This window comes from Macrobrachium nipponense, chromosome 21 (assembly GCF_015104395.2).
Source record: "Macrobrachium nipponense isolate FS-2020 chromosome 21, ASM1510439v2, whole genome shotgun sequence".
Taxonomy (NCBI): domain Eukaryota; kingdom Metazoa; phylum Arthropoda; class Malacostraca; order Decapoda; family Palaemonidae; genus Macrobrachium; species Macrobrachium nipponense.
In genome coordinates this window covers 65,918,879-65,933,879 of record NC_087212.1, presented here as the reverse complement: position 1 = coordinate 65,933,879, position 15,001 = coordinate 65,918,879, and the positions used below count along the sequence as shown (strand labels likewise).

Here is a 15,001-nt window from a genome sequence, read left to right as displayed (position 1 = left end):
ACGATCGCCTGCAGCCCTCCAAGCCTGCTGGTTCTGCCAGCGAGCGAGGAGGGAGCGTCAGGTCTGCCTCTCCCGTACCTTCAACCTCCTCGGGTTACACCGGGAGGAGCGAGGTATTGAGGAGTGATTGTGAGGGGTGCGCCCCTCATGATCCCACACGACGCCCTACGTGCCAGGCACGGTTCTTGGACCGGCCAGGACGTATGCGCAAGTGGATGGAGAAGACCGAGAGGGCTGTCGCTGTTCCCCCTTCTTAGGAGGAAGGTTCTCGGAATATGCTCTTGTTCGAAGGGCTTAACGGTCCCACTCTGCAAGATGCTGTGACTTCCGAGATCCAGAGGAACTTTGCCGAGGTTATGGCGCTGATTCGTCAGCACAACGACCTCGGGGAAGGATCGCCGCTCCCACCAGCAGAGCCACGTCTCAGCTCGAGTCGTTTTGGGGCCCGAGAGGGAACCCAAATCGACGGTGGGTCTGCCGCGATCGGAGCTTGCCGACTGTGTTGAACCAGGTAGTCTCTCGTCTCCGGACAAGAAGGCTCTCTCAGTTCTGGCCGGTCGAACAAGCTACTTCACCTCCTCTACTGCGACAGAGGCGTTTCTACGTGTCTTCGGACACCGTATTTGAATACCCCTTCGGTCCTCCTGAGGTTTCGACCTCGACGAGGACTGGAATGAGTCGGAGGACGGTATCGGCTCTCTCCTGTCAGGTGTCGATCAGCCCCACCCAGACGACGTTCACAGTGGCGGCAGACACTTACCTACAGTATGAGTTCGTAACCCTCCTCGGGAAAACGTTTTCTCCTGACGATACGTTTTCCCAGGCTCTGAGAGGCCATCGCTGTAAGGCGATGGCTGCTCCTTTTCTTCTCCAACTGCTAGTTCCGCTGGGAAGGCGAGCCAGTATCCAATTCCTCCCCCATTCCCTCTCTCCTTACGGCTACGAGGGAAAGGGGAGGGATCCTACAGAGATTTCTCTGTAAGATCCCACGTTAGGGGCTGCGCTACCAGGGGGGACCTTCAGGTCCTACCTGACGTAAGCCCCGGTCATTGAGGAGGGATCCTGCCCCTTTCTCGATTTCTACGGGAATCGAGAGGACCACCAGCCGATATCGTTTGACGAATTCGGTGGGGGGGTGGGGGGGTTTCGCAGAGTGCTTAGAATTCTACGGAATTTCTAGCGCACTCAGAGTGTTCGAGTTTTTTACGATCTCCAAACACTTAGGCGAGACCACGGTCCAAAGTGAGCGAGAATCCCCGATAATTGTTACACGATAATCGGGAACCTCGCTTATGCTCGAATTCCTGTAATTTCTAGCATTTGGAAGAAGACTGCTGCGGAAAGAAGAGTATCTCACAGTAGGCGATTAACCTGGAATAGAGAAGAACGGACGGGAACTTCCAGTTTGGCTTGAACTATCGTCTTCGGTATTCTGTTCACCATTGAAGCTTTCCTTTGGGAAAGACTTCTCCTTCACTCTCTTGACTAGAGAACGAAGGCGGTCGATCTCCAATCCTTATTCTCTTTCCTCGAGAGGAAAAGAATTTAGGATGGAGGTCGTGGTACAGAACTACAAATATAACTACGTATATTACCCTCGCGACATGATTCTTTTAACAGTTGAATTGTCCGGGGGGTAGGCGCATACCGTAGTTAACTCTACGGTTTGTGACCGAGACGAATTGTATCTTAATTGAACTGCAGCTCGGGTTGCCTGCAACCCCCCAGCAGTTATCAGTTTCGATTTTAGATACTTGGTATTGTCATGACAACACCAAATCAGCTTTTGTATTTACCGAAATCCGTTTCGGTTAAATATAATTGCTCGAGCGTATTCTTTATGCTCGATGGTTCTAGCCGAACGCATTCCTTCGTGGAATAATGGATTACCTGGCAACTCAGGATGACGAGTCACCGAGAGCTACTGCGTATTGAACTGCCTGATAGCGGCTCAGTATCAGCTAGGTCTCGGAGATGAACGGTCGGTTACGTCTCTCTCTCCCCTGGTTTGATTGACTACCGAACCGTATCTCTGCCCAACAATCATGGACTTAGTCTCTGATTAACGGGGATTCTCGCAATAATGAAGGACCATCTACTGCTGTGACGCTCGATTTCCCATCGCCTTTCGCACATTGCGAGAATTTTCAACAGAGATATCTCTTGGACTCTTTCATCTTTCTGTTTACCGCACGGTAACAGAAGTCTGTACTAGTCACCCGCTGCATCGCACCGCGATAATGCGAATGATTTTTGCAGACATCTGAGTTTGTCTTCAAAATATCTCGTATTCGTAGGTGTGCAATTATTCATTGCTCGCCCCGAATTAACAGATATGTCAGAAGACATCGCCTACTCTCCGACCTGACAGCTCTACTTCCAAATGTTCAGCCCATGAGAAGCAGTTCTTCAGGCAGTATTTCCCTGTCTTCATTACTGAAAAGCGCTCCGCTTTTATTGCAACTACGATCCTCACCGGACAGCAATGAATAGCGGTTAGCGTTCTCAGTCTTTGTAGCACAGGTTCAGAATCTTGAGAATCCTTCTCTCGGTTCAGCTGTGAAGACGTAGGTTGCATTTTCTGTACACCTTCGTCTTCAACGACACATAGTGTTGTTTCTCCTTAGCCGAGAATCAACTATACTATGAGATATCTTGCCATCAGGGACCCTCGGTCTCTAGAAGGCAATTGACTTTCGCCTGTTGGGCACATGCCTTAAGAGAGTCATCACCTTGCCTTCTGGCATCGGTGACGAACAAATTATTTGTTTAGTCTCTTGGCATAACCCTTTTAAGGCGAAGGTCACGTGACTTGCTCGGGTGCTTGGACAACTTGCCTCCTACCGAACGCAGTCAGTCGGCAGCTGTCAGAGCGCCCAAGTCTGTTACGAACTTCGCTGTGGACTTAGTTCGGTTGTTCCATAACAGTCTTTTCTTCGTCCTAACGGCTTGTCACAGTACCCATACCATCGACACCCACCATTGAGTGTCGGTGTCCTATCCACTACCGAGAAGAACAACTTCGCTGCAGACGGATAGACCAGTATGGGTACAGGACATCACCGAACGTCGAGAAGAGGGATAGGTCATACGACCATTCCCTTCTTTTCCTCTGAGGTAATTGCATGACTTTTCCTGCGAAGTCAAGCATCCAGGGGATGGGGATTCGTGACGCTCGATTTCGTACCGAATTCGTAGCGAAGACTCTGAACCCTTCTGTTCCTGACGATCGGTTTAGAGTCCTTCACAATCCCCTCCCTAATGGACTTCACCGCCTTCGATGCGAAGGAGATGCTGCTTTGTCCTGTGAAAGCGCGACCGCGCTTTCTGAAGAAACTCGACATCCCAGGCTGAGTGTTGAAGACTCTTCGTCAGCACCAAGATGACCTAGAAGTACACTCCCTCGAGTTACCACACGAACCTCTCCGTTACTGAAGGCAGGGGTCTGGTACAACCAGACCACTGGCACCTCCTTCTACCTTTTGGATATTGCCCACAGGTCCTTGGATCGTTTTCCTTGGGACCCGTGGTGGCTGCTCAACACGTTGTGTAGCTAACCAGACCCTAGCAGGCTGAACAGCATCGAGTCCTGGTGTGACTGTAAGAATAGATAAGTGAATGAGAGAGTGACTGGCTTCTCTTCCTATCTTTTTCTCCCCCTCTACCTGTGGGTAGAGGGATACGGTCATCACCTTGCTGGATAAGGACGAGATGCCGGTGAGCTACTCGACAGAGCCCCATCCTATCCCTTTCACTAGGGATGGGAGCGAATATCCACCACTTCCTCCTACAAGGGGGGGGGGGGGAAGTGGATGCCAACAAGAGACAAACCATAACTTTATGTTGCCTCTTGCAAATAGGAACTTGTTCTTGTTTGCTGGTACGAAGAGATACGCTTGCCTCTCTCTTAGTACTTGGTCCAGAGGTCTGACCATTGATCCTGCGGTGCACACCCCGATCAATCGGACAGAGGCTTGGATCCCTCCCTCGCTCTTACGACCAGGGAGGCATTCCAAGGTTGGACGAACACCAGTCTGTTCGCAAAAGACTCAGATTCCTCCCACCAAGAAGTGAGTCTTCCTATTGTAAAAGGACCGAAGGTTTGTATGCCGTGTCGGAACAAATGACAATTTGTCCAAAATTGCATTTTTCCTAACTATACAAACCTGAGGTCCTTTTACACATAGTCCTTCCACTCATGCCACCCCTCACTCTGCAGTTTTTGCTTGGGCCAAAAGCAAAAGTGATTTGTTTACCTCCCAGTCGCGCGCGCGCGCCTGTCGGACAAGCAGTTAACTACCGAACCCCTTGTTCGAAAGCTTACGACCTATCCAGCTGCCGCTAGTACCTTCCTATTGTAAAAGGACCTCAGGTTTGTATAGTTAGGAAAAATGCAATTTTGGACAAATTGTCATTTCTTCTTTACTACTTTCTTTCTACTCCTTTACCTACGGGTGCAGTATGAAGGAAAGTACCATCATGAGCAGGGAACGGACTAGATGCAGGGGAGGTGGTCAGCCATACTGTAAAAGATAATCTAGAGTATAGTATACTTTTCAGTAGCAACACACTCCTCTCAATAATAGGGAGAGAGAGGGGTAATAATAGATTGAGATACAAGGGACAGGAGTGGTTTATGAGAATGGAGAGTTCTTCATCTTCTGTAAGGTAATAAACCATGGCATCATAGGAACACCCAGAGAGGGAAACCAATAGATTCTCATATATCTTTGGTTCAAGGGTTAATAGTCCATTGTCTTAGAATAGTACTTCTACTATTCGGAAATAGATAAAGGTGGCAAACTCCCAGTCAGTTATAGAGACTTACCTGTCACCAATGAGTAAGTCTATCCTAATGTTAAAACTTGACAAATTTTTAACCAATTTGTATTTTTCATAACTAACAACCTGAGGTCTTAACAGATAAAGGCCCACCTCTAACCACCCTCTAGCAGTCTAAACTGGGTTGGAATAGTAACTGTCAGGTCACAGGACTCCAAGGGCATTCTGGGTACTACATACCCTGTGACCTGGTATAGATGCCAATAGTCCCTGGATCTCACAAGGTTATTATTAACTCTACCGGTTTCCAGCTTGGCGCTAGTATTATCCTAATGTTAAGACCTCAGGTTTGTTAGTTATGAAAAATACAAATTGGTTAAAAATTTGTCATTTTTAAAGCATCAAAATAGTGTTTTCGTAAAATTCCAGAAATCATATTTTGTTCTCCCTCTTCATATTTTGTTTCTTGATGCTTCACATTCAGCCTAATTGAACAGTTAGTTGGTTCCTACTGAATGGTCCAAATGGTACATGAGTGAACAAGGGCTCTTCTTGGTTTTAGAAGACAAAAGACTGTCTGTAGACATTAGAGGCTGGCTGATAGGCTTGTGTTCAAAATTCTTGAAGGCTATTTACAACCAAAACTAAAAATTAAATTAGTGAATAAATAGATAAATGAGAATGGTTTTTCCCCTTCACTTTATATCAGTTTTTAGTTCTTGAATATTTTTTTGAATCATACTAATGCATGACTTCTGAACTTTTATCTTTTTATCATGATTATATATTTATGATATTTACAGTATAAGAGTACTCATACTTATATAAGTGTTGTCATAACAGTTTATACTGTTTCCATTGAAATTTGTCTCTTTTTTTTTACAGAGCCTTTTAAAAAATGTACCAAGTCATCCTTTTGATTTGGCAATATATGGAGACTATCTATTTTGGACTGATTGGGTTCTGCATGCAGTTGTTCGCGCAAATAAGTATACAGCTGATGATGTTGTTAAACTCAAGACAGGAGTTACACGGCTTATGGGCATTGTAGCAGTTGCAAATGATACAAATAATTGTAAGTGCACTTGTTTTGTTGAGCATTCATGAGTAGTACAAACCATTCACTGCTCATATGCATGCTAGCCAGTAACATATTTTTTATTGGTAATAACTTGTAACACAATTATATAAATAATGAATAGTGATTATTTTCTAGTGTAATCATTTATCTTTAAAGAGACCTGCTGCCCTTGTAACCAACTAAAACCTCTTATTATTTACACGGTAGATAAATAATGGTGGTTCTAAAAACTATCCAACTACTACTGTGTAGTCCTAGTTACTTTTGGAAGTCCTTTTGAGTCATATCAGGCTGCCCTTTGGAGTCATATCAGGATGCTGTGAAGTTTATTATTTTAATGCTTATTCAATGCTCAAATCCTATCTTGAACATTTGATATGTTAATATTTTAAAAATTTATTCTGATATATAACTTTGGTCATATTGTAATCTCTTGCAAAAATTGCAAAAACATTATATTAAGTTAGAGGACTGTTTTCTGGGATACGAGATAGAATTTTCTAAGTAAAATGTTGCCACAGTTAGATAAGTATTTCATACAAACCCATTAACCCTTTCACTTACCGATGATAGATATGAACGGCATCCAAATTCAAGTCCTTCACCTACCGAAGATGGATATAAACTTCATCCAAATGTCAAAAAAAAAAAAAAAAAGATTCCACAAACCAGTAAACAAGAGGGTAATAATTTTCAGCGAGTCTTCCTTTTGTATGTAAAAAGACTTTGTGTGTGAAGTTGGAGTACATCTATAGCCGACTATTAGGCTTAAAAAACTTGAAATCAATAAACATTACTTTCCTTGTCATGATCCCTGATTGTTCAGTATCATAAATGAACAGAATCCAAGAACATAATTTTTAACACTATTGGACATACGAACATGAACTAGTGCCTCTGTGTCATACTCAAGAAGAGTTGTTCAACTTATTTTATTTTATCTATGTATACACCCAATATTCAGGTGATCTTGATTTTTCCAGGTGATGCCAGTCCATGTAGAGTTTTTAATGGAGGCTGTGAAGATATCTGTACATTAGATGAACGTGCTCAAGTGGTTTGTCAGTGCTCTCCAGGGCGGATGATTCTGCCTGATGGCCGTCGCTGTGCTGTACGTGTTGCTAACTGTTCATCCGACCAGTTTGAATGCAGTAATGGGCTTTGCATCCCCTACATATACTCATGTGATGGAGATCCTGAATGTTCTGATGAGTCTGATGAAGATGAAACATATTGTGGTATGTTTATGAATGATATATTTAGAAATATTTGTTATTTGGCATGACTAATGTAATATGTATGCAATGTATTTATATTGTATTGTTTATTTATGATTATTGAAAGTCTCTTGATTTTTTTATTCTTTTACAAAATTTCTCTTTACTTCCTTTTGATTGGGTAATGTCTTTCCCAAAGTAAGCCGAACTTGTAAAGAAGGATACTTTGGATGTGGAAATGGCCAGTGTATTCCTCAAGAAAAAGTGTGTGACCATAAATTTGAATGCCACAACCTGAATGACGAAAAGAACTGCAACTGTAGCAGTGATGAAATTAGATGTGCGAGCAGTGGCTGGTGTTTACCAGCAGACAGCAAGTGTGATTATAAGCAAGACTGTCCTGATGGCAGTGATGAAATGAATTGTGGTAAGTTTGGCTCTAATCTTTCTTTAGTTTTTAGCTCATTACGTACTGTATAATACTGTAACTACTATATTGTATGGGGTGGTTGTATGTAATTCTGTGGTGCTAAGTAATAATCCCATGCACAGCAGCTCCCTTTTATATCGTCTCAAAGAGTATGGCACATTCTTATAGGGTACAAAGCATTACCTTATTAGGTACTGTCTCACACACATTCTTCTTTTTGAAGCATCAATGAAAGGAGACTGGTTGGCTTTTTACAGTGCTTATATTTCTATTTTCTTTTTCTTTCCTCCTTTAACTGTTAACCAAATTGGTAACATTTTTATGAGCTCAAGGTGGTTCTGGTTATTGCCTTCAATCTGTGTAATCTTCCTTTGTTCATAGTTGGGACTTTTTGCGAGTTTGGTCCACCAGTAGACTTTTCTTACGCTAAGTCAGTTCACCTCATCTTCATACCACTCATCTTATGTAACTCATTGCAATTGTTACTTGATTTGCAGACTAACATTTCATTTTCTCTTTTTTTTAATCAGTACTTCAAAAGTTGTGACATATTTGTTGTAATATAACATATTTTTTGCATTCATATAATAACTTACAAGTTATAAGGAAAGAAAACAGTAAAGGAATTCTGCTCTATATTTGTAGTAATTATCTGATAATGTATAGTCACAACTGTCCTCATCTTCTGAATCCATGAATCTTCATAAACATCTTCATAAACATCACTGCTAGCTTTGTTGTCATTCATCTTCAAAACTAAGAAAATATTTTAGCAAACATAATGACTTTATCTGTGCTAGTTTTATTGACTCTTCTTCAAAAATAAGAATGTTTTTCAGCAAACAGCACTTACATTTGACAGTATAAGCACTTGGGAATGCCAACAAAAGATTCTGCCATTCTTTGAGAAAAAATATCAAGAACACTTGCTGAGAGAAAAGGAGGACAAAAAATGGGATGGCATCAATGCCTTAATAAAATTAGGAGAATAACAATAGAAAGGTTAAGTTAGGTTACTGGCATGAGTTTGTTTGTGGATATTAGATAAATTACATGGTCATACAGTAAACCCCCTAGTATCCGCAGGGGATGTGTCCCAGACCCCCACAAATACAAGCTAAAATATGCAAATACTTAGAACCCCTCTAAAAATGTTTATAGCTGCCCATTTTGATAGTTCAAACACAAGAAAAACCTTTAAAGGTACTTAAAACTGAATATTTTAAGTTTTATTACAAAAAGTGCTTTTTGTCACTGTTATAAAACTACAGTAATTTGTGAATATTTCTCAATGAAAAACACTGCAAATAGGTGAATTTCCTGTGAATAATGGGTAGATATGGTCAAAAGAGAAATCTGCAAATCTTGAGAATGCAAATATGGGGGTTGACTGTACTTGCTGCTGCCATAGGGGGTTGATCAATGTCATCTCCAGACAGTTGGAGTTTGAGTATGCCCTGCACCTACATATCTTTTGAGGCAAAATTGAAGGAAGACATATACGTTCAGATTTTTTTTAGAAATAGGACCTTACATTCAATTCCCAAGCTGCTGGATCAGGTTGAGATGTGGAGTAGCTTGAAATCTAGTCATCTTAGCTTGTGGCAAAAAGATAACCTGACAGTGTGCCCACAGTAAGAGCCCAAAATACCTTGCAGACTTTTGTTTTGTTCCAGTGACCATTGCAATGGCAAAACTTTTTTTGCTTGGCTGAGTCAGTTTGTCTCTATGGTTGTTCTTTCTGGAACTAACCTTGGCATGATCCCAACGTCTTGAGCATTTGCTGACACAGTCTATTGCCAGTTGACGCAGATGTTGCCACAACTCTGCTGCCATTGTTACCATTAGATTGGCACATACTGCATGTAGTATGGGAATCTGTAATTGTAGCAGCCAAAAACCTGGAGCATGGAAATCCCTGAATGCCTGGGCACACATGTTGACGAGGCCCAGAAGAATTGGAGGACTCCATGATAATCAACAAGGCACACACACAAACGCAGTGAAACAAAGAAATCATGGGCAAACAAAGCAGCCGACTTGGGAAGGAGAGCGCAAGCGACTACTCTCCAAGGCAGTCAAAGAAAGACTGATGCATCACGGCCTCACAGGTTTCTATGCCTGGTTGGTGACCAGCTTCCCCCTCGTATACGTATGAGTTGCCAGATGCCACAGATTCCTTGCTTTACAGTCTTTGATTGTTTTTAATTGGGTCCAGCTGGTGCAAGAAGATTATCCTATTGTTAAGACTGAAGGTTTGTTAGCAATGAAAAATATGAATTTATTAAAAAATTTGTAATTTTTCCATGTACCTCCAAAGTTGTAAGCCAGACTGATGCTTGCTGTCTGCCACAGAAGCCAAAGGCGAGGTGAAGTCTTAGAACTAGCCAGGCTGCAATACAGAACTCCTGATTAAAACTGCATCAAATTGAAGGTATTTCCAAGTTGGGTGTCACTGTAATTCCACTGTCTCCATCATGAACATAGATTCAGTGATCAGCCATCAACCGCCTGTCATTTTCAAAACTAGGAAGAGATGTGGAAAAATCAAGTAATTTTTCTACACATCTTCAGTCACCTGTTTCTGAATCATTGTTTTCACCTTGATGCCCAGCCATGAACATCCCATAGTCAACTGGCTGTAGTGTGTGGGACTTGCCTCCAGAAAAGGGAGTGGGTAACCAATCCTAAGGATTTCCATAACCCACAACTCTACTACTCCTATCATCTGCCTACACTGCCAGTATTTCTGGACACAAACCCTGACTAAATGCAGAACTGTCTCTGTGCAGGTAAAGACAGGACTTTGGCATCAACTTTCCCCTTTTGGTGGATAGGCAGCCAATGCCTTATCACTGAAGGTTGCCTGACAAGGGTGATTGGATAAGGCCCCCTCAAAGGTGTGGCAACCTCTTATATTGTCACATTCTACATGAAGAAGAAGATGAATGGCTCCTCTTGCCAGAGTCAAATACTACCTGGAGGAAGATTGTGCTCAATTTCATGATTGCTGCTTTGGTTGCATTTGTAGTCAGCTTCTCCAGGTGCTTACTCCTTCACCAAAGCCTTGAGAAACAGGTATAGGTCAAGCAGGTCCATGATCTTCAGGTCTATGATGTCCAAGAAGGATTTTTTTACTTTTCTTGGTGGCTGCATCCCTTTTCTTCATGGTGAAGTTGGCTTTGAGAAATGCTGCCATCCTAATGTTCAAGATTGGCATCCTGCCTAAGCAAGACCACTATCTTATCACTTAAGAAACCACCGTCAATGACTTGCCCAAGAAAGCACCGTCAATGACTTGCCCTCCTTTGGCAGCAGCAAACTGAGCTTCAAAGATCTGTTCCTGCCATTTGGTGAAAGCAAGGATATCCTAGAGAAATCTGTTTTCTCAGGCTAAAGATTATTGGAGACAAGGTGAAGGACGTAGGCACCTACTTTGCAATGCACTTGGTTGATGACGATAGGTGAAACTCTTGGAATAAGCACCCTAAATCATGTAAAACCTTGTCATTCTCTGGTTAGGAGGTAGGTAAGGGTGTGGGAAAAACTTTGGATGGCTGTAACTCTGGGCCATTCCTGTCCCTTCTTTAGAGTTTGGCTTCTGCTGGGATGTCTGATGTCACATTGGCATACAGATCAAAATTCCTTTTAGCAGTGTCATCGTAAACATTATCTAACCTCAGCTCCACTGGTTGCAGCCTGTGAATGCCGACATTCTTGAATACTGTATTCATAATGTTGGAAAAGGAAGCTTCCTTCATTATCACTTGGTCTTTTTTAAGTCTTTTTTTTTTTTTTTTTTTTTTTTTTTGTTTTTTTTTTTTTTTTTTGCCCCCCAAAAAAAGAAGGAAGCTAGACCAAACTCTATTTAGTGCCAGGTTGAAGCAGACAGTCTAATTGGGTGCAGGTGTAACAGGAGCCAGTGAGGACCTGGATGCTTAAGATGTAGTAGGGGAGATGGGGAAGGGCACATCAATTGATAACTGTTGCACCTTGACCAAAGGGAAAGGGAGATGTGAAGGTTTAACAAAGATGTAGAAGACTCAGATGCAGAAGCAGGCATATTCACAGGAGCTTGCTTCTTCATCCTAAATTGATTACTGGACAGGTAAATGAAAGCTAGCAATGCAGGTGTATGAAGGTGCAACAGGCCCCACTCAGGGATATCTTGGCAAATTTCTTAAGGCAAAAACTTGCATAAAAATGCAGCATAGGCAGCAGAATACCTAAACAAAGATTATTAAACATTAACCTATCCATCATAAAAAAATACACATAAAAAGATACAACATAACAACATAAAGAAAATTATAGCTTCCACTGATGAAAGAAAAGTATAATGGATATCGTTTATTGGAAGTAAGATTGAAAATATTAATAACCAGTGAAAAATACACTTTTAGTTATAAGAAAATTAATGTATGTAAATGAATATATCTCACCACTAAAATAAGACAAATAATAATCCCCTAACCACTACTTTGCAGACAGAAAATTCAAGGTAGCTCAGAGGACCACTCCTGGTGCTAATTTCAGAATAATTTGTTTGTAGTAAGCTAACTAAAATTATATCCAGTACAATACAATCTTGAATTATGCACAAAGAAATGCCAAGGGCAAAATGCACAGGTAGGCAAATAAGCTAGGGTTACACAAATTCTAGAGACAAATCCTATAAGCAGTAAAGATGAAGTTTAAACTGCCTGCTTTTATGAAAATGGAAAAAAATTAAAAGGCGTTATTACAGGGGTAAAAATTTTTTTTTATTATTATCAGTGAGTGTTGAAGCTGTTTTTGTTTGGTGCAAAAAAGTTGACAGTATTGCTGTTGTTATCAATATACTATAGATGTGAACTACCAGTTGGTCTGTGGTATAGTACATGCGTGAACAATTGCTTTTCTGCCTGGAAAACTTTTAAAAGATGTGTGCATCATTTTGAGGTAGAAGCATTAAACAGAGTCCAAACATTAGTCAGATTTTTTGGAGTTAATAACTAATTTGAGGCTTATCTCTCACCCATTGAAAGAACAACTTCATGTTTAGCATATGTTCATGGGTAGCATTATCTTTAGGAAAGAAATTTATAGAAAGGCAAATATTCCATGTAAGAAGATTGTATTTTGTCTTTTACAGAAAAAAGAGATTGTACTAAAGTCCAGTGGGAGGGCTTTAATAGTTCGGAGCTGATTAACTGTGCTAATACCACTAGTTGCATCCATCCAAAATGGATATGTGATGGAACAAATGACTGTTGGGATAACTCTGATGAACAGAATTGCACCACAAGTAAGTAGTATTTACTCTTACCATTTAACTTGACTATGCAAAGGTTGTACATACTTGATTTTAGTTATGAGACTGGTAAGTAATATTATATATATATATATTTTTTTTTTTGCAACTGTATGCTCCTTTTCCTATTACTCCTTGTCATATTGGTAACCTTGGTACTTCACACCTTTTCCGTAAGAAATTGATTCAAGCCAATATTGGCTTTTTCCATACATACTGCGCTGAAATTAAAGGTGTTGTTACAATATGCTGAAAACTTGCCAAATAATTTAAATGAAGAAATAGTTGTAGAAACGTATGGCTCCAAAATTGCTTTTGTAAAAAAGAATTAAAAGAAATTCTACTTAAATATCATAAAAATATTCCCATGTAAGGCACTAACCCCAGTGCTGTCCTCCAGTCCTAATGTTTTTTAAGGGAGGCCAAACAGTTTTGGCTTGTTTATTTGTAATAGACTGGAGAAGGATACGACAAAAAGGTTTAAGATGCACAATCTGATTGTAGAAAAACCAGGAGTTGCACAGATATTAGTAAATTGTTTGCAGACTCATTTGAGACATATATATTGGTACATACTACCTGCTTCATATAATTTACCTTTCATTTACACCATAAAAAAATTTCTAAAAATTCTTAAAAATTTTATATTATATATATATATATATATATATATATATATATATATATATATATATATTATATATATATATATATATAATTATATATATATCACACATATCCACAGGTGAAAAATACAAGACTGGGTGTAGGTCCTGACCGGTTCGGCTTTATTTTCAAGCCATTAACAAAGGACTGATACATAGTATTAGGAGTCAAAACAAATTTGTAAACTGTTTAAATTTTAAGGTAGGCAGGAGAGATGTAAGGAAATAGGATTATTATATTTGTAAACACAGTAAGGAGGCAGTAGTGATAATAAGATGTCAACACCGCTTCCCTGACACCTGTCAGGTGTGGACTTGTTGTCTTCTACGGTGGTACCCTAATCGGTAGTATCCCGTGAGAATTTACTGTAAATTTTAGCCAAATGATTTTTGAAAGCCACTCTTACCTTAACACCTGCCTATGGGTGGATCTGCAGTCTCAAACGGTTGTGTGTATGTTCGTCAGTACTGTCTCTGTAGTATATATAACTTTGTGACTTCTAATACATGTATCAGTCCTTTGTCACTGGCTTGAAAATAAAGCCAAAACCGGTCAGGACCTAAACCCTGTCTCTTATTTTTCACCTGTGGATATGTGTGATAAACGAATCAAGTGCTAAAGTGATTATAATTATATATTATATATATAAATAAAGTTTTTTGCCACGAAAGTACTTGGCTATCTCACTTTTTTCATTTTTTCCTTCGTGGCAAAAAACCTTTATTTATACATACATCACGTTTTATATACTTCGTGATCAAGTTATTCATTACATATATATATATATATATATATATATATATATATTTCTGGGCTCAGCTCGTGTCGGCCTATGAAAGTAATCCTTAATATCATCTTTCTAGGTAAAAAATCCTAAAATTACCAGAGGAAAAAACAAAATTAAGAAAAAGTCAGTAAGACTGACTCGCTCACTCTTAAAAAGAAAAGTGTCGGTATGAAATAGGGGCGAGTGTGGAACACTACCACGAGACAACCACCAATTAGAACTTCCTATCAGAATCCCCCTAAGAGAGAGCCGTAAACCAACGGGCGATGCAGCCTCTACCTACTACTACTAGATGGACGCCACGGACAGCAGCGCCCCTAGCGGACATCCTTAATTTTTAGCGCCAGCATCTTGACGCAGTTTTTCTCTCGTGCTGTTATTATTCTGGATTTATCTCGTTTTCTACGATGGAACGTTCAGCAATTGCCACGGCTAAGTTAAGTAACTCATAAGTAATATTTTATCATAGTTTTATCTTCCGGGTACCAGTATTTTCCTTTTTATAGGTCATATACGGTTCCCCGGTTGTCTCGTGGCAGCCATGCTGCCTCGTAGAATTCCCGGTCCTCCATACTGGGACTTCTTATACTTATGGGCTTATTTTATCACGTTCATTGTTTACATCGAGTTTTAGCTAGTTTTAGCCCTCTTACCATTCTCTTAGCTTGGTATTTAGGGCTATCATTATTTTATTCTGGCCCAGCATCCCGCTCTTTCTGCTCTACATCGGCTATCGCTGGCTCCG

The 15,001-nt window shown here is 40.6% G+C and overlaps 1 protein-coding gene across 1 annotated transcript in view; it reads left to right on the top strand.

Moving 5' to 3' along the window:
* Positions 1-15,001, top strand: part of LOC135198099 (prolow-density lipoprotein receptor-related protein 1-like) — an 875,913-nt gene that overhangs the window by 401,845 nt on the left and 459,067 nt on the right. Inside the window, 4 exon segments of the mRNA XM_064225548.1 lie at positions 5,668-5,857; positions 6,847-7,101; positions 7,280-7,507; positions 12,645-12,797. Coding sequence (XP_064081618.1) covers positions 5,668-5,857; positions 6,847-7,101; positions 7,280-7,507; positions 12,645-12,797 — 826 coding nt within the window.